The sequence below is a fragment of the Halichondria panicea genome, chromosome 7, assembly GCF_963675165.1.
Source record: "Halichondria panicea chromosome 7, odHalPani1.1, whole genome shotgun sequence".
NCBI classification, from domain to species: Eukaryota; Metazoa; Porifera; class Demospongiae; order Suberitida; family Halichondriidae; genus Halichondria; species Halichondria panicea.
In genome coordinates this window covers 2615959-2637533 of record NC_087383.1, presented here as the reverse complement: position 1 = coordinate 2637533, position 21575 = coordinate 2615959, and the positions used below count along the sequence as shown (strand labels likewise).

General features: G+C 41.0%; 1 protein-coding gene and 1 long non-coding RNA gene across 7 annotated transcripts in view; one reads left to right on the top strand and one right to left on the bottom strand.

Moving 5' to 3' along the window:
* LOC135339189 (uncharacterized) overlaps positions 1-21575 on the top strand; it is a 48908-nt gene that overhangs the window by 14231 nt on the left and 13102 nt on the right. For 2 of the 6 annotated variants that reach the window (XR_010395866.1, XR_010395862.1), the window contains one exon: positions 13979-14206. The exons of 3 other annotated variants lie outside the window; for them this stretch is intronic. This is a non-coding gene — a long non-coding RNA (uncharacterized LOC135339189). Of the gene's footprint in view, positions 1-13978; positions 15894-16323; positions 16412-21575 lie in introns of those variants that run through there. One more of the 6 variants, XR_010395864.1, reaches the window with a different exon arrangement.
* LOC135339136 (NACHT, LRR and PYD domains-containing protein 3-like) lies at positions 1063-4108 on the bottom strand. Its single transcript, XM_064535275.1, has 3 exons — positions 3990-4108; positions 3550-3882; positions 1063-3389 (listed from the first exon to the last, which is right to left on the bottom strand). Exons 1-3 carry the CDS (start codon positions 4012-4014, stop codon positions 1078-1080), a joined length of 2670 nt encoding a protein of 889 aa, XP_064391345.1. The 5' UTR covers positions 4015-4108; the 3' UTR covers positions 1063-1077.

Genomic DNA, 21575 nt, shown 5'->3' with positions numbered 1-21575 from the left:
GATACTAACATACTTGTGTTGTGTGCTTAGATCTTTAATACGGGCTGTCTATATACTAAATAGAATATAATTATGCTTTCAATTCCTGCGTACATTGGTGTGTCACGGTATTGATGTTAAGAGCTTCGTATGTCTCTTGTCATTGATGTACTATTCTGGGAATCCCTCTACTATGATCAAACAACATGATAATCATCGACATCTGCTCTTAATATTATTGCTCTTGTACGTACTTTGTCCAGATTCTACTACTAATCTATTTCAGTGTGAGGCTATTGACTTATTTTATGCCTCTATGTGTAACGTTGAGCGCTATGTTAACACTCCCCCAGGTTCAGAAATGTTGTGTTTAAGATGACGTCAGTGGATGTGAGCAAGTTTGAGGTGTCTGGTCGTTTCCTGGGCAGGCAGATAGAGAAGGTGGAGCTGATCTTCCAGGTGAGGGGAGCAATAAAGGGAGTACTAATATGATTTTGTGTTATGTAGAATACATGCATTCTTTGTCTTATACCAGTTGAAGTGTTTCACTGCCCTCTCTTCTCCCCACACAGGACCTCCTTCAGCTGCAATACGAGGGCCTGGCAATCATGAAGATGTTTAGAAGATGTTTGGGAGGGCTAAAGTGAACGTTAATTTGCTCATCTTCCTCATAATTATATGAACAAAAGGCATCAGAGCGTTAAATTGGATTTTCACTAGCAAATTGCTTGCATGTGTTCATTGACAATTTACTGTGCATGTGAGCATTTATCATTATTACCAGGAGAAGCCCTTGTTATGCCTCGAGGCGTAGCCGCACGAGGGATACGGTAAAGCTGACTGTGTGTGTGTGTGTGTCTGTGTGTTGTTCAAGGAGAAGCCCTTGTTATCGCTGTGCTATTGACAAGTTGTAATTAATTAACAACATTTGTTTTAATAGTGTCTAACATAATTATATATACTAGTATATAATACTTCACTGCTTTTCTCTATGCATTTAAATTGTCATGCATTGAATGCATTATGGCAGAATTAATTAAAATCAATTGTCAAAACTGTATGAATATCAATCAATCTCAATTAATAATCAATCAATTATTAATTGAGATTACGCACAACAATCTCGGGTAGTCCATTTCTCTTCCTCTCTTTGTTAGCGTCCCTGAATACTGTCTTGATACTGGATGGTAGGTGGCCGGGTATCTCCAATAGTGTCAGTTCAGAGCAGTGGGTGGTTAGATGCCTGACAAGCGTCTTCATTCCATCTTCTGTTATTGAGTAATTACCCCATATGTGCAGTGTTTCAATCTTGTTGATCAGTCCAGTTGATAGCTCCTCGATACTCTGATCAGTCAGTTCACAGACACCCAAGCCCAATGTTCTCAGAGTCTTATTGACTGCAAGTCCAGCAGCAATGTGACGACAGCTAGTCACTGTGTTAAATGACAAATCAAGACGTACGAGGGAATTGTTTGTATTCAGAAGTTGATAGAGGGCAGCTCCATTGTCGTCTGATATTGTTAGTGAGCAATTGCGCAGGTCCAGGCGCTTTAATGATATGTTCGTTGAGAAGGCCTCACAGAGTGTGCAAAGTCCACTGTTACCAATGTCATTATTAGACAAATCCAATTCAGATATTGAACTAGTGTTCTCGATAATCTCGGCAATGTGTATCCCTGCTGTAGGAATATAATTATTAGAGTTGGGACACTTGGAGAGTCCTCGGGCCAGAAATTTGCAGCCTTGGTCACCAATAGAGCAATTGTTGAGGCTAAGTGTGAATCCATTACTGGTGTTGGAACAAGCTGATACGAAATATCCAACAGAGAGGCAGTCAATAGGATTCATTGTAGTGCGATCAAGATCTAGATTGTGATTAAGAAGATTAGCCACAAACACACACAGTCGCGAGTCTTCAGCTTCGTACAAACAATTGATGAGGGACAACAAAAAGATCGTCGGCTTATTTTTGACAACCTTTCTGACCAGATCAAAAACAGTGGCTGGAACTGGACACAAGAATCGAGGTAGCAAGCTGAGGATTGGTCTACTAGTTCTCAGTTTGGTGATACCAGCATAAAACTGGAAGACTGCACTGAATCGAGGATTCCCGAAGAGCTTCTGGAATACAGAAATTTGTTGCTTGGGAGGCATGAGAGAGATGTGGATTGCTGCCAGTAGCTCTTGAATAGACAGGTGGAGAAAGCAGTAGTAAACCAGATCACCATCGCTAATGATACTGGGAACAGTTTGTAATAATCCAACGTTTGAAATCTCCTTCGGAATGCAAAGAGCAGCCAAATCACCATCAGTAAATGTCGCTTTATTTTGTTCAATCCCATGATATGCAAGTTGACACATTTGTACGGTCTGTGTTCTAATTTCCGAGGGCAGTGAGTCTGGGGATGTGATGTCTCCCACTGGAGTGGTCTTCCCCAACTTCTCCTTGAGGTATCTCTTGAGAGAGCTCTGGACAACTGTGGTGAATATCCCGTGGTTGGATGTTGGGAGGGAGTGGTTGTCAGAAAGGAAGCAATTAACGATGATGGAAGCATTGAGGGGGAGGTAACAGCTACCTTCTACCACTGGGTTCTCTCGAATTCTCTCCAATAGAGTATGCACAGCTTGTGAGTCACCATTCAGACACTCGGTAAAATACTGTTCTAGTTGATGTGGAGTGAACCCCAACACTTCCACCCTGGACGATACACGTGGGTGGAGCTCAGCCGAAGATGACGGTCGAGATGTTACAATCACAGCTGATTCGTGTAGGGCTCCTTTTTGTGACATGTCTAGTCGGATTAGTTTGTTGATGATTGAGTCTCTAGGGAGGTCAGAAGGAAGCTCGTCCCATCCATCCAGCACCCACAGTACACCTTTGCCATACAGTGATTTTATTTCTGCCTCTGTCTCGTTAGCCACGGCCGTATCAATGCAGGGAAGTATGTCAGCAATTGTCTTTGCTTCTCTAACGAGGGGATCTCTCAGTTTCACGAGGATTGCAATATTGAACTCTTGGAACAGTTTCCCCTTTGCCCACTCCTGACAGATGTGTAGAGCAAGGGTGCTCTTGCCAGAGCCGGGAGCTCCTTCAATCAACACAAAGTTTCGTCTATCCCCAATCTCAGAGAAAATCTTAGTCAAGTTAACAGGAGTCTTTAAAAGTAAAATGTCATCAATTTTCCCCGTAATTGTTAGTTTAACAAATTCATCGTCGATTCTTCCTCTCTGTATTTTCTCCTTCTGAATCATGGCCAGTTTGAAGACTTTGTTTGTAGGGACAGGAGGCCATTGTGTGGATGATGTGGATACTTGTGCTCTGTAGAAACTTTGTAGATAGTCCCTGTACGAAGACAGCTTGTGGTTCAGCAGGACCCTCTCTCGGGAGGGGGGACACGAGGTGGTGCAGTCTGGGGAAACAAAACAATAGGTGAGTACCATTCCTGGTGATAGTAAAAGAGAACTGTATGTGTAACAATAGCAATTAAGTTGAAGAGTCCCTTATTTGGTTGCAATCACTCCCACAACGTATGGTACCACAATGACCACACTCTCACATGAAAGACTCACATTTGTCAGACAAGTACTTGCACACTCGAACAGCAACGTCTTCTTTGAGTAGGGAGAGTATGATGAGTAGCAGAGCTTGGAAAGTGGCATCTAGTCCGTTGGTTAGTATCCAGAATTTCAAAGCCAGCAACATTCCTGCCAGAGTGCCATCTACAAATGCTCTAGTCCTCACGTCAGTTTGTTCTCCAGGTGAGAGCTCCAGTTTTTCAAGATAGCCATTGTGAACATTGTCGAAACATGCTGCTAACTCGGGTAGATCTGGTTCCTTTATTGCTGTATTGAGCTGCTCATCAGTCAGTTTCATTTCTGTCTTCAGATCATCAATTGTGAGCTCTGAAGATAGATAAGCAAGCACACAAGGTTAGCAATCACTATTGAGGGTTTTATGCTTTAGCAATCATTGTGTTTATCCTTTGTAGTAAACATGACTGTCTTTATACCTTGGTTCTGCTCTTTAGTGGCCATTCCAGCAAATAAATCTGTGCCTTGCAGCTAGCTCTAGCTCTCTCTGAAATATATTTGTGTGTTGTTTTTGCATGACTTGCAAAAAAAGTGGGTGTATCTCAGACACCCACTTTTTTTGCAGACCACATCCACATCCACCAAAGATATTTGATTTTCACTGTTCACATACCCAACAGAGACAAAACCTGGCTCCATTGCTAAAGTATTACAGCATTCTCCGAATGGAAAGAGGGTGAGTCAATTGATCAGCCATAGATTATTGTCTGGTTCATCAATAATATTGTCTGGTTAATCTGTTGGTTTAAGCATAGATTGAAGAGTTAGAGGGATAGGAAACGGTTTGTATCTCGAGTAACATCCGCGCTACGGTGCGGTTTAATCGAGGCCATCACAACAATATCTATTTCTACACTCAGTGCATAATAAACTACAAGTAACTGTGCTTAGTCCGTGCAACTCACTTATATTTCAAGGTCTATACCTATTGTAGTAGTCATAACCAGCACGCTTACACGTTACATGTTCCAATAGCTCTAAAACAGCCTTGGGAACATATAACTTTATTGGAAAGTCTCTTTTTACTGGGTGTGGTCAGTCATTAGCAAGTACTACACGTGGCTCATGGACTAGGCGTGTTTTAAGTTGCTGAAAGAGATTATGTCTCGAGGAAACACAGCTTTGGGAGTTACCCGGCAAAAGTGTGCTTAATAGCCTCGTTCATAGGGCGTAGCGCGGATAATTTTCGAGGCTCCACTGCAGATTCAATGTAAAATCATCACGTGCACCACTCCGTTTCCTATCCCTCTCTCTTCAATCTATGGTTTAAGTTACCTTGTAAGGTCGTGGATCATGCTCTGTTCTGTTCCTTTGCACAGTTTGAGGCTGAGAATGCTGCCCTGTCAGTAATGAACCCGACGTATTCAAGTAAGAAATGTGATTACCGTAAGACCTTTAATTAAAGCAACACTTTTTTTAACTAATTACGAAGCCAGATGTCGCTTCTTTTGGAGGTTGAACAATTATGTTAAAAACCTGATGTCGTATCTGATTATGGATAGCTCTACTCAGTCTATACTTGCCTCAATTTCTAGAACGTGTTTTCCAAAAACGATGCTAGGGTGTGGCTATATTTACATCATTTAGGACGCGACATTAAAACATAATTGTCAACGTAGCTGTCGTAGAAGTCAGAAAATTACCTAAGCTCGAGAGTGTCGCATATTTGGAGGGTCACCTTAATTAGAGGTCTTACAGTACCAGAACTGCAGAGTTGAGTTTTTGCACTCTCTGATTGCCGTGTATTAAGTGTGCACCTCTGGAGAATTAGCTTTGGTCCAATAATTATAGGAAACAGAAGTTGCATTTCCTGCCATAATTATGTATCTCCAAAGCGGTCAAAGTTCACAATGGCTGCTGCTAGGCAGCACAGCTTTTGTTGCACTTTTATGACTAATAATCAATAGGGCTTTAAATTAGTGCAAGCTAGGCTAACTCATAAGTTGGTTGGGTTGTCTGAGGAGCCGATTTCCCTCCCCAAGATATTTACTAGTCTCATTGAGATCGGGGAGAGTAAGTCACTATCACTTGTGCACCTTTGTGAACCTGTCTGTCTAATGTGATCACCCTATAGCCAGGTTAATGGCCCAGTCTCCATAGGGTTGGTTTCATGCAACCTGTGTTAGCATGTCACCTCTTTATTACAGCCACTGTTGGTCTGCCCTAGTGTGAGCTCTCAGACTTAGCCTTGTGTGTACATGTACATGCATGCTGCCTGTGCACCTGATGTGCTGGTAATGTGTATAATCTCTTCTGCTCAGAGAACCGGACATTTGGATCTACCGAGCACAACTCCAGATCACACACAATATTCAAACTGACCATTGAAAGCAGGGTTAGAGATAAGGAACTCAGTGATGGCACTACTATCAGGGTGTCCTCTCTGGTGAGTGGGGTTGGGCAAGTGTGTGCCTACAGCTGTGAACACACTAGGTCAACTATTTTGCTTTAATTTGATTTACACGTACAGACTATGTATGTGTAAATGTACATATAAGTTATTGTTATTATGATGATTTTACCTCCTTCTCTGTGTTCAGAGCCTGGTTGACCTGGCTGGGTCAGAGCGTGTAAGTGCAACAGGTGCCACGGGTGAGCAGTTTTGGGACAAGCTGATACAGTAGCCAATCAAGTAAAACTTTCCGTTGCTTTTTTGATGAAGATCATATCAAATTAAGTTATCAGAGTGAACCGTGTGAGTTACTATAGTTACATTGTACAGTATGCACTGCATGGAAATGTGCAGTCCTTATATTAATCCCACGCTGAATGTACTGCTTTGTATAATTATACTCTCTCCTTCATAAAATGGTGTCGGTACATGTATGTACGTCATGTGATTACAGTTGCTTAAGTTTCTTACCAGTTTTGAGAGGCCGCTAATAGCAAGAGTCCATAATAAAAGAGAGGGAGTATCCAATGTAGCATTACCTTGCGTCAAATGTATTAGGAAAGTAACGTAACTTCCTGCTTTTTAACCAAACAATCCGAGTACCCGAAGCCGCTACTTACCTCGAGGCAGAAACATTTTATGCCACAAGTTGTTCAGAAAGGGTGTAATGTTACACTCCGAATACATCTGATGCAAGGTAACGATATACGCTCGATACTCTCTCTCTTTTATTATGGACTGAATTTTGTATGTATGAAGATGTTTAGATTAATGGATCACGATTGGTTGTTATGGTAAGGTAGTCTACTTTGCATGACTGAACACCCTTGTATTAGCTATAATTACAAGCACTGCAATATAGGACACCAACCTGTATGTCTGTTTCTGAAGTACTACTGTTTACATTGGAGCGTTTTTCTCATACCTCGATTTAGATAACACAAGCTGACCATTGAAAGCAGGGTTAGAGATGAGGAACTCAGTGATGGCACTACTATCAGGGTGTCCTCTCTGGTGAGTGGGTTGGGCAAGTGTGTGCCTACAGCTATTAATAAATACTTGACTGATTGACGTCTGCATTGCTCCCCGGGTACATGCATGTATTTTAATATACAGGTTGGTTGTTCTGTTGAAGCTTTATGAGCAGCTATAATTATAAGCACTGCAATAATTATGTCCCTGGTAATCTGCTCTTTCAGTGTCTATACTACTAATTATTGTATAATATTATTGGAGCTATTTTCTCTTCTGTCACTTGCAGTTGCACCTCGAGGGGAAGCTCAGAGTTCTGGAGAATTGGACCAACAGCTGTGATAAGTCAGCACTACCAAAGGTGAGCTTAATCACTTTAAGAATAAATGTCTTTGAGCAGTATTGGTTGCCAGAGTTGAGAGAGCTGAGATCTCACTAGGGAAAAGTAAAATTGTTTCCTTCATAGTTTTGATCTACATGTAGTTGGTAGAAGAAAATTATTTTCAGAATACCTAACACCTTATAGGCTTTGATAGTGAGCCTCCCATTTCTAATTAAGATCTGATTGCACAAAATCTTCTTATCAGAGAGTACCGGCCTGCATTTCATCAATAGCAACTGAATGCCATGGCCTACCATTGATGCTCACAACAAAAGCCCCTTGCTGGTACATTGCTAAGATGGTGGTGGGCATTTCAAGCAAATCAGCAATATGGGCGTGAGATTATTCTCTGATACGTTTGATGGTCAAATGCTGTGAAAATAGATGCCATTTTCTTTATGCATGATCCAGCCAGTGTATATGTGGAGGGTTGGGCAGGTTGTCTAGAGGAGCAGAAGTTCATTTGTACTTTTAGATTCGTTAAAATGTTGTACACCAAGTGGTGTGTGGTGTTTTATTGGTGAGCATTTTTAGTTAGTTATATAGTACGAATAAAATAGTGCATGTATTTCGTGCTTGTGCACAGTTCAATTCCAGTGCCTTACAATTCTCATTCTCCTCACAGCAGCTGTCCAGACGGAGGACCATGTGTCTGAGTCTTCTCTCATGTGACACTGCGTCCCACCAGTCCTGGTCTAAGGCCCCTCCCCCACAACCTCCTCTCTCACTTTAGCCCCCCTCAAATCCTCAACCAAGTCCGTATCTTTTGCTCCAAGATCATGTGACAAGTCTTTCAAAGTGCACTTCACTCCTACCAGGTTCATGAAGTTCCTGAATGAGCAGGAGGTGAGAGGAGGAATGTTTGTGCTCAAATTTCATATTTTACTTTAATGACCCTTTACCTGTAAATGTGGATCAATTGCAATGTTGTTTGGGAGCAGATCTTTACCAAATGCATATTATGTTTTCATACCTCCTAGATTGGCAGTGAGAAGAAGTCCAGTCCTCTAGACAGTATCAGAGGGCCTCCGTCGTTCCTATACCACCCACAGAGGTGAGAGATACACATGTGCAGTGGTTAGAATATTCACTGGCCTTTAATCAAAATCGATCTACTATTTGCTAACTACATTCCAACTTTAAGCTGACCTTTATTTCAAAGTGGGAGAAAGCGTTAAATTTCATCGCCAGATTTTCTGTAGTTGAGTGTACATGCACGTCACTATTGTATGTCGAGTATTCTCCACCTGGCAGCAACTTATTGATGTTCCCTTGTCAGGTTGAGGAGAAGAGTGAGACCATTCAATGTCTAGAGGATGACCTGCTGAGGGAGCTGGAGGAGAAGCTGCTCGAGAGGTCTCAAATCATGGACCCAGGTGTCATGGCTGAGCTGGTGAGAGAATTGGAACTGGCCAACAGCAAGGCAGATGTGAGTTTAGCATGTACATGTATACACTCAGTGAATACTGTATAATTAATACATGTACAGTAGACTCTCGTTAATCCGGCCACCCTTGGGACAGTGCAACTTGGCCAGAAGAGCGCGGTAGTTTGCATTTCAGAAAATAGCCGCGGCTTAAAATCAACCTACCTCGAATATTAATGACTAATTTTGCGGTTTTGTCTCGAGGATAACAAATAAAGATAATGAATCATTTCCTCTCTATTACAATGTAATCCCACAGCTGTGTTTGCTCACAAAACGGTTTACCTTTTTTATAACTTTCATTGTAGTGTTCATGAGCATCCCGCTTCCTACCTCTCATTGTACACCCCAACCACTCCCCCCACACACAGTTTTTCTGCTAAACCACACCCAAAATGTTCACGTATAAAATTACTAGTTTGGGGCAGCAAGTATACAGAATAGCGAGTTGGCCACATTTCAGGCCGTACTTCAGAGAGTCGGAATAGCGAGAGTCTACTGTACCTTTATTACTACTGTACCACTACCACGATGTTGTGATGGTTGTATCTGTATACCTGTGTGTGTGTACATGACCACCATGCAATCTATTACCCAGTCTGCTGTTCAAGAGAGACTTGTGATGGAGGAAGAGCTCAAGAAGGCACTGGATCGCTGTAAGGAGTTGAAGCAGAGCAGTGTGCCTGCAGTGGATGGGGTGGACATATTCGAGTGCTACAAAGTAACGGGCGAAGGAAGAGTACTTGAAACAGGTGATAAAGTGGTACAGTATACCGTACCGTACGTATAGCGTCCTGGGTATAGTTTCCGTGGGCAAGCTAAACCTTGACGAATATTTATCACTCTCAAAAACGTAGGCATGGTTGACCGGAACACATGCAATGCAGTGAAGCAAAGGGAATTTTTACACACGAAATCACTGCTGCACCACGCCTACGATTTTGTCTCGGATTTTTTATCCCACGAAAATGACCTGCTATACAGTATGTACTGATTATGGCTTAGGCAAAATACACAATGGAGTCTGTTCCGTGAGTAATCATTCCCTAGAAGTGAGTGTCTACTGTATGTATGAGACTGTGTACAGTGTAGTAAGAAGTTTCACTCTTACAAATGAATATACCGATAATACGTGCCTAAAATTTATGCCTGTGGGCTTACATTACAAGCATACTAGTATTAACAACATGTCCAATTAACAACGCCATCACGCTATAGTATAGGTGTACATAAGAAATACATGCATGTACCATGATTGTGACCTTTCTCCAAGAAGTAACTCATACAAAGTGCCCACCCAAAAGGTCCACCTATAACAGTACGCATTAATATGCTCCTTTAAAATGGTTTCAGTATATTGCTGCATGTTTCTAAGCCATGCAATTTTGAGAGGCCGCTAATAGCAAGTAGACTGATCACGTGCATATAAGAGTGCCAGATACCGGGTTCTTTGCACCCTCGATAATATATGTACACGTGTAGTTGTCTGCACTCGCTCCCTATATACCCGGGTACATGTACATGTATTAAATTAACAATAACTTTATGGCTGACTTTGACAGAGCACCCTCGAATAGCTATAATTGTAAGCACTGCAATATGTCCTTTTAGATATTCTGTCACGTACCTCTAGGGGAAGCTCAGAATTCTGGAGAATTGGACAAACAGCTGTGATAAGTCAGCGCTACCAAAGGTGAGCTCACTCACTTTAAGAGTACAATTAATGGTTGCACACCAAGTGGTGTGTTTGTGAGGTCAATCAGTTATGTGGTACAAAAGAGTACGTTTCAAATCCAGTGATTTACAATTCTCATTCTCCTCACAGCAGCTGTCCAGACGGAGGACCATGTGTCCGAGTCTTCTCTCACGTGACACTGCGTCCCACCAGCCCTGGTCTGAGGCTCCTCCCCCCACAACCTCCTCTCTCACTTTAGCCCCACTCAAATCTTCGACCATGTCCGTATTTGTTGCTCTAAGATCATGTGACAAGTCCTAAGTACACCAGGTTTATGAAGTTCCTGCATGATCAGGAGGTGAGAGGGAATGTTTAGCTGTTGCTTTATGTAGCTATTTGTGTACATGTATGTGTTTAGTTTCCTGTCATAAACACTGTTTGTACATGTACGTGTTCTATGCAAAAGTGCTTAGTGATTCTGTCGCCTTTGTAAAACTTAATTATTGTAGTCTGTGAGTAGACTAATAGTGGCTGTATTATAGAGGATGACCTGCGTGACCACAATAGACTGCACGGTTTCACTGCATTACTAGTGTTTATGCTTCCATATACTTCCCCTTTATTATGCAGCCCCATGTTGACTACCTCCCTGGTCAAGTATTTGAGGGCGGTGGCTGACACCTGTCACGCATCAGTGCTGGAGACGACGTTCCCAGGGCAACTGTTTGCCTCCCTCGTTCAATTGCTCCTCATACGAGAGCCCAGCACACAGCTGGATGTGGCCTTACTCTGGCATCGTCTCGTAGATCACCATGCCAACAAAGACAAGATTCCTCTCAACACGTGCGTGGATGTGTGTGTGTGCACCTTGCTATGTTCTGTGTGCATTTGAGGCGTACTAGATTTTATTTGTCAGTTACACAGGTCCATATGAGCTTTTGTCTTAGCTTTCACTATGTGTGCAATCATGTGCAGTGCTTACAGCTACATGTACAGTTCATTTAGTCTAGAGAGTAGATTACCACAAATGTGTGAGTAGTTGTACTTAAATGTAAATATATTTTGATTGGAGCATTTCTAAGAAATGGTGTTGATACCCGTGTGTAGATGAATGACTGAACTACAACATATCCAAAAATGTTTCCATGGAAACATAAGGTGGTGGGTTTGTGGTGATTAATAGAACAACAGCAAATTGTTATAGTGGGTAATCGGTTAGAGTAATAAAACAGTAATCTTGTACAGCTAAGGTCCTAGACTTCATCACATAATTGTTCAATGGTTTAAGTATCCTGGCCATCCCTTTATGGGTGTTATACAAATGTTCACAGTGTTTATAATTCATGATTTACTGGTTTTCAGGTACACTTTTGGTTAGAGTAATAACTTTTGAAAAATTAATAGCTTAGCTTTCAAATTTCTATAGTAAGTTTACAGATAAATGGGCTACATTTTGATACCAAGAACATCCTATATGCTTATTCCATTGCTGAGATAACACTGAAAAGCTACATAATTTACTATTTTCTACTGTTTTGCTACAAACCACAAACCAATGATGCTTTAATCAACCACAAACGTAATTAAAAGTGGGCGTACAGTTATTGTACGCCCACTTACGTGGTTAATTTGAGTGTCATCGATTTGTGGTTAGCAGCTTGTGATGTCATCAAAACAATAGAGAATATGTAGTTTTTCAGTGATATCTCAACAATGGAATAAGCATAAAGGATGTTCTTGGTATCAAAATGTAGCCCATTTATTTGTAAACTTACCAGAGAACTTTTAAAGCTAAGCTATAAAATTTTCAGAAGATATTACTCTAACCAAAAGTGTACCTAAAAACCGGTAAATCATGAATTATAGACACTGTGAGCATATGTAAGACCCATAAAGGGATGGTCAGGATACTTAAACCATTAAACTATTGTGTGATAAAAGTCTAAGACCTTAGATGTTTAAGGTTAGTGTTTTATTACTCTAACCGATTACCCACTATAACAATTTGCTGTTGTTCTATTAATCACCACAAACCCACCATCTTATGTTTCCATGGAAAAATTTTTGGATATGTTGTAGTTCAGTCATTCATCTACACACGGGTATCAACACCATTTCTTAGAAATGCTCCAATCAAAATATATTTACATTTAAGTACAACTACTCACACATTTGTGGTAATCTACTCTCTAGACTAAATGAACTGTACGTGTATTTATACCCTCCCCTAACCAAAAGTGTACCTAAAAACCAGTAAATCATGAATTATAGCCACTGTGAACATATGTAAAGGGATGGTCAGGATACCTAAACCATTGAACAATTATGTGATGAAGTCTAGGACCTTAGCTGTACAAGATTACTGTTTTATTACTCTAACCGATCTATCGATATATATAGGACAACGCAGTTTAATTAAACTTTCGTATTAAGCTTTGTTGTTTAGCCCTTACAACGAGTATTGTCGGTGGAGGACAACTTCTCAATCTGCTCTCTATACGAGATAGTTGATGGGCCCGAATATTGATGCTGCTCTATAATAGCACAACAAGACTCATTTGCATTATTATAGTCTAGCAAACTAAATTGTGCGTAAAAACGACTATAATGAGAAGTTCATTAGGAAGAGTATGCAACTCCCACTAACCGTAGTAAGCATTCTGTCTAACCTACATCACAACCACATAGCTGTTGTATAAACTGTTAAAATTAATCTGCGATGAATGGATGAATAAACATGAATGGATGAATAAAAACGTTAGTGATGATTAGATTAGTTAGATAGCTTTGAGTAGCTAGTTTTAGATAGCTAGTGCAACTGAATAATTGCACACTGTTCTATTAAACTTAGCTAGCTCGCATGCAGCTGCATGCGCTTGTTTTTTTTTGGGAGAGGGGGAGAGGGGGGTGGAACAACCTTACTTTGTTCATGCTATGAATGGATGAATAAAAACGTTAGTGATAATTACCACTAATTGCTTTTTCTTATCAGCATTGTTATTGTTATTGTTGTATCTCAAGTGGCTGTGGTTACATGCAATAGTGAGTTTGCCTCCTGTGTACAGTCTATTGGAGTAGCGTACTCTTCCTCTTGGTCCTATCTGTGTTATATGACTCTTTCTGTAGCTACAATTCTTTGCTTTTGGCTCATTATGCACTCGGCATTTGTCATGGATCACAGCAAAGGCTTTTCTTATTTCGCCCCATAATAATTATAAGCAATGCTGTGAATAACCCCACCTCCTGTCAACAGACTAGTGAATGCTATCAGTGGAGGGGGGGGGGGTGGAACAACCTTACTTTGTTCATGCTCTGAATGGATGAATAAACGTTAGTGATGTCTTATTTCGCCCCATAATAACATTGCAATGCTGTGAATAACCCCACCTCCTGTCAACAGACTAGTGAATGCTATCAGTGGAGAGGGGGGTGGAACAACCTTACTTTGTTCATGCTATGACTGATGTTATGTACCTAATCTATACGCACTTTAATTATTCTTATACTTGGTTATAATTCTACTGGCTTTATGTGACATATTTTTCTACTTCACGCATGCAGGTGATGCTTAGAAGTCAAAGGCAGTATGTTACAATTGCAGTGAACCGAGTGCAGACTTGCTATGGTTAACTAACTATGTTTAAAAAAACCTTTCACTTTTATATCCTCATCGTTTGTTTAATACAATTTTAATACGTACTGTATTGATGTATTGTTGTTTTTGTAATGTTTGAAATTGATTTAGCACAATACAATCATGTAGCAGAGATGCTGAACTGATGAACTTAATGAACTCTGACTCTAACCTGTGACCTATGTACTTAGAACTTATTGTATGTCATGTGATGTTTTGTAGACATGCGCACGAGAGTGCTGGCCATGTGCTTCTAAGATCAATCTGAACATAGATACTGTACACTCCGTGGATGTGAAACACTTCCGCCCACTACCAAAAGTCCTGAAACACTCATTGCAACGGATGACACGGACGGAGTATCCGGAATTCCGTATAGTATACGGAATCTACTGCATGGATACAATAATAACAGTAACTACGTGTGAGTGATCAGATAACTGAAGCTCCCAGTCCAAGTTCTTCCAGTGCTAACTGATTCTCTGCGCAGGGAGAGCCAAGAGAGATGTTCATGAATGAAAGTGGAGATGCAGAAATCATATTGGAACCTGACAAATCTAGATCTAGCTACATGTACACTGCTGACTTAATTTTTGTGATGACATTGTATATAGCACAGCATGTATGCACACAGAATAGTATATAGGCAGGCATCCATGCATGGAGATAGACTTAGTAATAGACAACTAAATGGACAACTAAAACTGATTTAAAGTTGAAGGAGGATTCTTCTTCGTCTTATCGCTACTTGTGCTCGTACACTTGTTTGTTAGTCTTGCATCAGGGAATAATTATGCTCCTTTCCGCTTCCTTTGGTGATAGAGCATTACCTAAATTAAAGATATGTATGTTAGAATGCACGTAATAATTTACTCCGGCCGCTGTAGGATCATGTATGCATTATCATCATAAAGTACATTTGTATGAGTAAACATGTTCACCATAAAAAGACACGCTTTCCTGAAATAACAAAACATTTACTGAGGGTCAAAATAGATTCTCCTGGTATAAGGACATCTATATTATTGAATGACCACATCATTTAAGTGATGGAGCTTTTTGTTGGCAAGATCGCCTAACCACAAGATGAGTACCGTTAAACACCTAAATTTGACCTATCATTCAGTTTGCTGCTAGCCTTATACGTATACATTTCCTTAAGTGCTGAACACATTCTCCCGGTACTTCACTTCATAGACTAACAGGAAAGCAAAGCGAAATGTTCCAACCATAAACCCAACCAAAGATCGCCTAACCACAAACTTGTCACCTAGTAAGTTACAGACAAAAATGAGCTCCAAAAGGCTATCCACTAATAATGCAGGCTCAATATACATGCTCTATGATAGACTTACCTCCTACCTACGAGTACAGCAGACCTTCTCCTCAACTGAAGCTACAAGTGCGCAGCTGTGCAAGAAAAACAACACTAAAAGTGTCTGTTTCTGCAGCTGGGTGCCGTTGCAGTGAGTGAACACGAATACTCCCTAATCTCTCCGTATACTACCTACGTTTCACATCCACGGAGTGTACAGTATCTATGATCTGAATAAGAAGTGAACAGCTGAACTATTCAACAGTGGACGTCCTGCCGAGACCAACCATACACCCAAGGACAGTAAGAACGCCTAGCAACTGCAGGAGTCATGACTGACCGGAGTGAGACAGCCATTGATCAAGCCCGGACCGAGGAAGGCCCTGTCGTCGACTTAGAAGAACCTCGAGTAAAGACTTACCCGTTGAACTCTCGCCGATTGGCCACAGGGGTGGTGAAGCGTATCGCCATGGAGCTAGGACTGCCAGGGAACGCATCGAGAGAGGACACCTTTCCCATGCTTGAAGGCAAGCTAGAGGAACAGGGGCACAACTGTTTCAGCACATTAGAATTCAGCACATGTGTTGGTTTAGCATATCAGGTTGTTTAGCACAGTCATGTGCAAAACGTGCTAAAACTGGAGACATTCGTTTAGCACGGTTTTCTGTGCTAAATCAGCACATCTTTTTTCTCTGTGTAACTAGTTTTAGATAGCTAGTGCAACTATTCCGTCGTACCTTGTTCTATTAAACTTAGCTCACTCGTATGCAGCTGCATGCTTATTCCCGGACACTTCGCATGCGCTATAAAAATCTGTTCCAATTATACCCGGACAATTTCCTGTCCAGAACATAATTATGCTGTACTTTATCTGGTAATCTGCTTATTCAGTGTCTTCTAACTTTATTGCATGAAACTCTTTTCTCAACCTCAACTTAAATCTTCTGTCACTTGCAGTTGCATCTCGAGGGGAAGCTCAGAGTTCTGGAGAATTGGACCAACAGCTGTGATAAGTCAGCGCTACCAAAGGTGAGCTCAATCACTTTATAAAATTAAGAATAAATGTCTTTGAGCAGTAATTGGTCGCCAGAGTTGAGAGAGCTGAGATCTCACTAGGGAAAAGTAAAATTGTTTCTTATATAGTTTTAATCGAGTTGGTAGAAGAAATCATATTTTCAGAAGGCCCTAACACCTTGTAGGCTTTAGCTGATATGAAGTTGTAGTGAGCCTCCCATTTCAGACACAAACAGTCCAATTAAGATCTTCTTATCAGAGAGTACCTGCATTTCATGTGACTCATCAATAGCAACTGAATGCCATGGCCTACCATTGATGCTCACAACAAAAGCCCCTTGCTGGTACATTGCTAAGATGGTGGTGGGCATTTCAAGCAAATCAGCAATATGGGTGTGAGATTATTCTCTGATACGTTTGATGGTCAAACGCTGTGAAAATAGATGCCATTTTCTTTATGCATGATCCAGCCAGTGTGTATGTGGAGGGTTGGGCAGGTTATCTAGAGGAGCAGAGGAGCAGATGTTCATTTGTATACTTTTAGATTCGTTAAAATGTTGTACACCAAGTGGTGTGTGGTGTTTTATTGGTGAGCATTTTTAGTTAGTTATGTAGTACGAATAAAATAGTGCATGTATTTCGTGCTTGTGCACAGTTCAATTCCAGTGCCTTACAATTCTCATTCTCCTCACAGCAGCTGTCCAGACGGAGGACCATGTATCCGAGTCTTCTCTCACGTGACACTACGTCCCACCAGTCCTGGTCTGAGGCCCCTCCCCCCACAACCTCCTCTCTCACTTTATCATCACTCAAATCCTCAACCAAGTCCGTATCTTTTGCTCCAAGATCATGTGACGAGTCCTTCAAAGTGCACTTCACTCCTACCAGGTTCATGAAGTTCCTGAATGAGCAGGAGGTGAGAGGAGGAATGTTTTCATATTTTACTTTAATAACCCTTTACCTGTCAATGTGCAATGTTGTTTGAGAGTAGATTTTACCAAATGCATTATTTTGTTTTCATACCTCCTAGATTGGCAGTGAGAAGAAGTCCAGTCCTCTAGACAGTATCAGAGGGCCTCCCTCGTTCCTACACCACCCACAGAGGTGAGAGATACACATGTGCAGTGGTTAGAATATTCACTGGACTTTAATCAAAATCGATCTACTATTTGCTAACTACAGTCCAACTTTAAGCTGACCTTTATTTCAAAGTGGGAGAATACCATTAAATTTCATTGCCAGATTTTCAGTAGTTGACTGTACATGCACGTCACTGTTGTATGTCGAGTATTCTCCACCTGGCAGCAACTTATTGATGTTCCCCTGTCAGGTTGAGGAAAAGAGTGAGACCATTCAATGTCTAGAGGATGACCTGCTGAGGGAGTTGGAGGAGAAGCTGCTCGAGAGGTCTCTAATCATGGACCCGGGTGTCATGGCTGAGAATTGGAACTGGCTAACAGCAACTCAGATGTGAGTTTTGCATGTACATGTATGCACTCGGTGAATACTGTATAATTATGCCTTGAGGCGTAGCCGCACGAGGGATACGGTAAAGCTGACTGTGTGTGTGTGTGTGTGTGTGTGTGTGTGTGTGTGTGTGTATTCCAGCTGTAACTGCTCAACGGTTGCAATGCGACAAAAACTAACAGCTTCTATGGCTTCTAGCCACGTTTTCTTGGATTTTGTTTCGTGGATTAGCAAACTAAGGCTTCTTTCTCGAGTTATGACTAGTTTGACCCACATTGAAGGCTGTTGCAGTCTCTTCAGAATCTTTCGTAGAATCATCTGTTCGCACAAAATTTCTATTCAACTTATAAGTTAGCCTTGCACTAAAGCGCTAGCTTTTTGTTAGCTAAGAGCCAGAAAAGAGATTTTATGGTGTTATTAGCTATAGACTATAGTAGCCATTTGTTCTCTTTGCAGACACCCATTATTCTTGTGTAGATTTAATATGCATGCAAGCTCATCCCCACATGTGAGATAATCCAGATCCTGATCTACTTTTTCTTGGGATTCTGGTAAGAAGCCACAAGCATGACAATGATTATAGAATAGATAACAATAGATGTACACAAGTCTGGTAACAATAGATGCATGTAACACCAGTCTTTTCTACTTTGTGCAAATACTACTGAATATAAGCCTCATGATCCAAATTCTCTATTACTATTCTGTACAGATTGTGCCTTTGACAAAGGTTTGCTCCCACTGTTTGGCTACAGGTCATATAAATAACATGCTCTATCTTTGAAGATTGATTATTCATCAAGCCATCAGATAGGCTTCTGTTTCCATTCAGCTCCTCTCCTATTCTATTTGTAATTCAATTCTGTCAACAGTAATACATTATGTAATTACCTTTTCACCTCTCTAACACTCTCATAGTTTGAGAGAAAGCGAAACATGGCGAGAGGCATTAGCACAGCGCAGCTTGCAGCACTCGTTAATACATGTACAGTAGACTCTTGTTAATCCGGCACAGTGAAGCTTGGCCAGAATAGCGAAGTGGTTTAAAATAGCCACGGCTTAAGGGGGGAATGGACCATAAATATATGTTCCACTAATCCTGCCAAAACGTCAGTAGTGTTTACATCATACCCAAGTTTTTACTATCAAAATGTAGCTTTTAGAGTACACTGTTAAGTGTGCTTAACACAAACATATAACTCGTACAGGGGGGGGGGGAGTTACAAGGTATGTTTCAAAATGACTTAGGTACATTTGTGATTTTTATCTTTGACAGTTGTGGTGTAAAAATAATCTAATTCATAGATAGTACTTGTCTGTGGTTGTGGTAAATTGTGAGGAATTTTAATTTTGTTTCAATTGGGTATCCAGTAAAGTACCTAAGTTATTATTTAGCGAATCTAATAACTAATGACATCATCACATTAGTACTACATGTCATCACATTAGCAAGTTAAGCATGATGTAATCATTTAAACAAAAGTGGGCAAAAAAATCTCCCCCCCCCCCCCCCCCAACTTGTTATCCTAGATGAAACCCTGTTAGTGTATTAGAGAGTACAAGAATGATTTGTCAGAACAATCTCATGTACCTCTTTGGTAAACATACACTAACTGTGTTGTACTGACTTTCATTGAATCACACTGTATCACACGTCACTCCCCTTGCAGCTGTACAATGAAGTACATAGCTGCGATAAAATCCTTCGATGTTGTGGATAGGCAATCAGCTGTCTACTGACCAGGTGTGTGTGGGCGGGGGGTAGAATGGATTGTGCGCTGAACAAGATTAATCATTATTAGTTGCTTAAAACCTGATACTCAATTTCAGTCAATCAATTTTTACATGCCCCACTATTTTTACATGCCCCACAGAGACGTAACCTATAGCTGTGCTCCATTTACCTCGGCTGGAAAAAAGGTGAGTCAATTAGTGACTTTCTATGACATTTATTCCCGAAACTGAATCTTATGACTCCGAAACCCCCCCCCCCCACAGAGAGTTCTTCCTGCGAGCATCGACTGTGGACCCCCCGGACAGATAGCTGGGTATCGATGCGTACTCTGACGTGATCAAACCAATCATCTGCATCAGTGTCCATGGAGATATGCCCCACCCACTCTGTGAGTCTCTACCTACGTACTGGAGAGTGCATAGCAGATACTAACATACTTGTGTTGTGTGCTTAGATCTTTAATATGGGCTGTCAATGTAGAATTTGTGCTTTCAATTCCTGCGTACATTGGTGTGTCACGGTATTGATGTTAAGAGCTTCGTATGTCTCTTGTCATTGATGTACTATTCTGGGAATCCTTCTACTATGATCAAACAACATGATAATCATCGACATGTGCTCTTAATATTATTGCTCTTGTACGTACTTTGTCCAGATTCTACTACTAATCTATTTCAGTGTGAGGCTATTGACTTATTTTATGCCTCTATGTGTAACGTTGAGCGCTATGTTAACACTCCCCTAGGTTCAGAAATGTTGTGTATACCAGTTGAAGTGTTTCACTGCCCTCTCTTCTCCCCACACAGGACCTCCTTCAGCTGCAATACGAGGGCCTGGCAATCATGAAGATGTTTAGAAGATGTTTGGGAGGGCTAAAGTGAACGTTAATTTGCTCATCTTCCTCATAATTATATGAACAAAAGGCATCAGAGCGTTAAATTGGATTTTCACTAGTTGCATGTGTTCATTGACAATTTACTGTGCATGTGAGCATTTATCATTATTACCAAGGAGAAGCCCTTGTTATGCCTCGAGGCGTAGCCGCACGAGGGATACGGTAAAGCTGACTGTGTGTGTGTGTGTGTCTGTGTGTTGTTCAAGGAGAAGCCTTTGTTATCGCTGTGCTATTGACAAGTTGTAATTAATTAACAACATTTGTTTTAATAGTGTCTAACATAATTATATATACTAGTATATAATACTTCACTGCTTTTCTCTATGCATTTAAATTGTCATGCATTGAATGCATTATGGCAGAATTAAAATCAATTGTCAAAACTGTATGAATATCAATCAATCTCAATTAATAATCAATCAATTAATTATAATTGTTGCCCCTATTTGGCATGCCAGTGTTGAATTCCTACAAGGGAGAAGATCTTCTATTGTTTTTGCTTCTCTAACGAGGGGATCTCTCAGTCTCACCAGGATTGCAATATCGAACTGTTGGAACAGTTTCCCCTTTGCCCACTCCTGACAGATGTGTAGAGCAAGGGTGCTCTTGCCAGAGCCGGGAGCTCCTTCAATCAACACAAAGTTTCGTGTATCCTCAATCTCAGGGAAAATGTTAGTTAAGTTAACCGGAGTTTTTTGAAGTAAAATATCGTCAATTTTCCCCGTAATTGTTAGCCTAACAAATTCATCGTCGATTCTTCCTCTCTGTATTTCCTCCTTCTGAATCATGGCTAGTTTGAAAATTGTCTTTGTTGGGACGGGAGGCCATTGTGTGGCTGATGTGGATACTTGCATTCTGTAGCGACTTTGTAGGTAGTCCCTGTACGAGGACAGCTTGTGGTTCAGCAGGACCCTCTCTCGGGAGGGAGGACACGAGGTGGTGGAGTCTTGGGAAACAAAACAATAGGTGAGTACCATTCCTGGTGATAGTTAATAGAGAATTCTATGTGTAACAATAGCAATTAAGTAGACAGCAACATTCCTGCCAGAGTGCCATCTACATATGCTCTAGTCCTCACGTCAGTTTGCTCTCCAGGTG

What these genes read in the sequence shown, in the direction of transcription:
- LOC135339136 (XM_064535275.1), bottom strand. Translation starts at nt 4,014, where the DNA reads ATGGCCACTAAAGAGCAGAACCAAG. An exon ending in CACTAAAGAGCAGAACCAAG is followed by an intron (nt 3,883 to 3,989) that starts GTATAAAGACAG and finishes ATCTATCTTCAG; the next exon opens with AGCTCACAATTGATGATCTG. An exon ending in CAAGTACTTGTCTGACAAAT is followed by an intron (nt 3,390 to 3,549) that starts GTGAGTCTTTCA and finishes TTGTTTCCCCAG; the next exon opens with ACTGCACCACCTCGTGTCCC.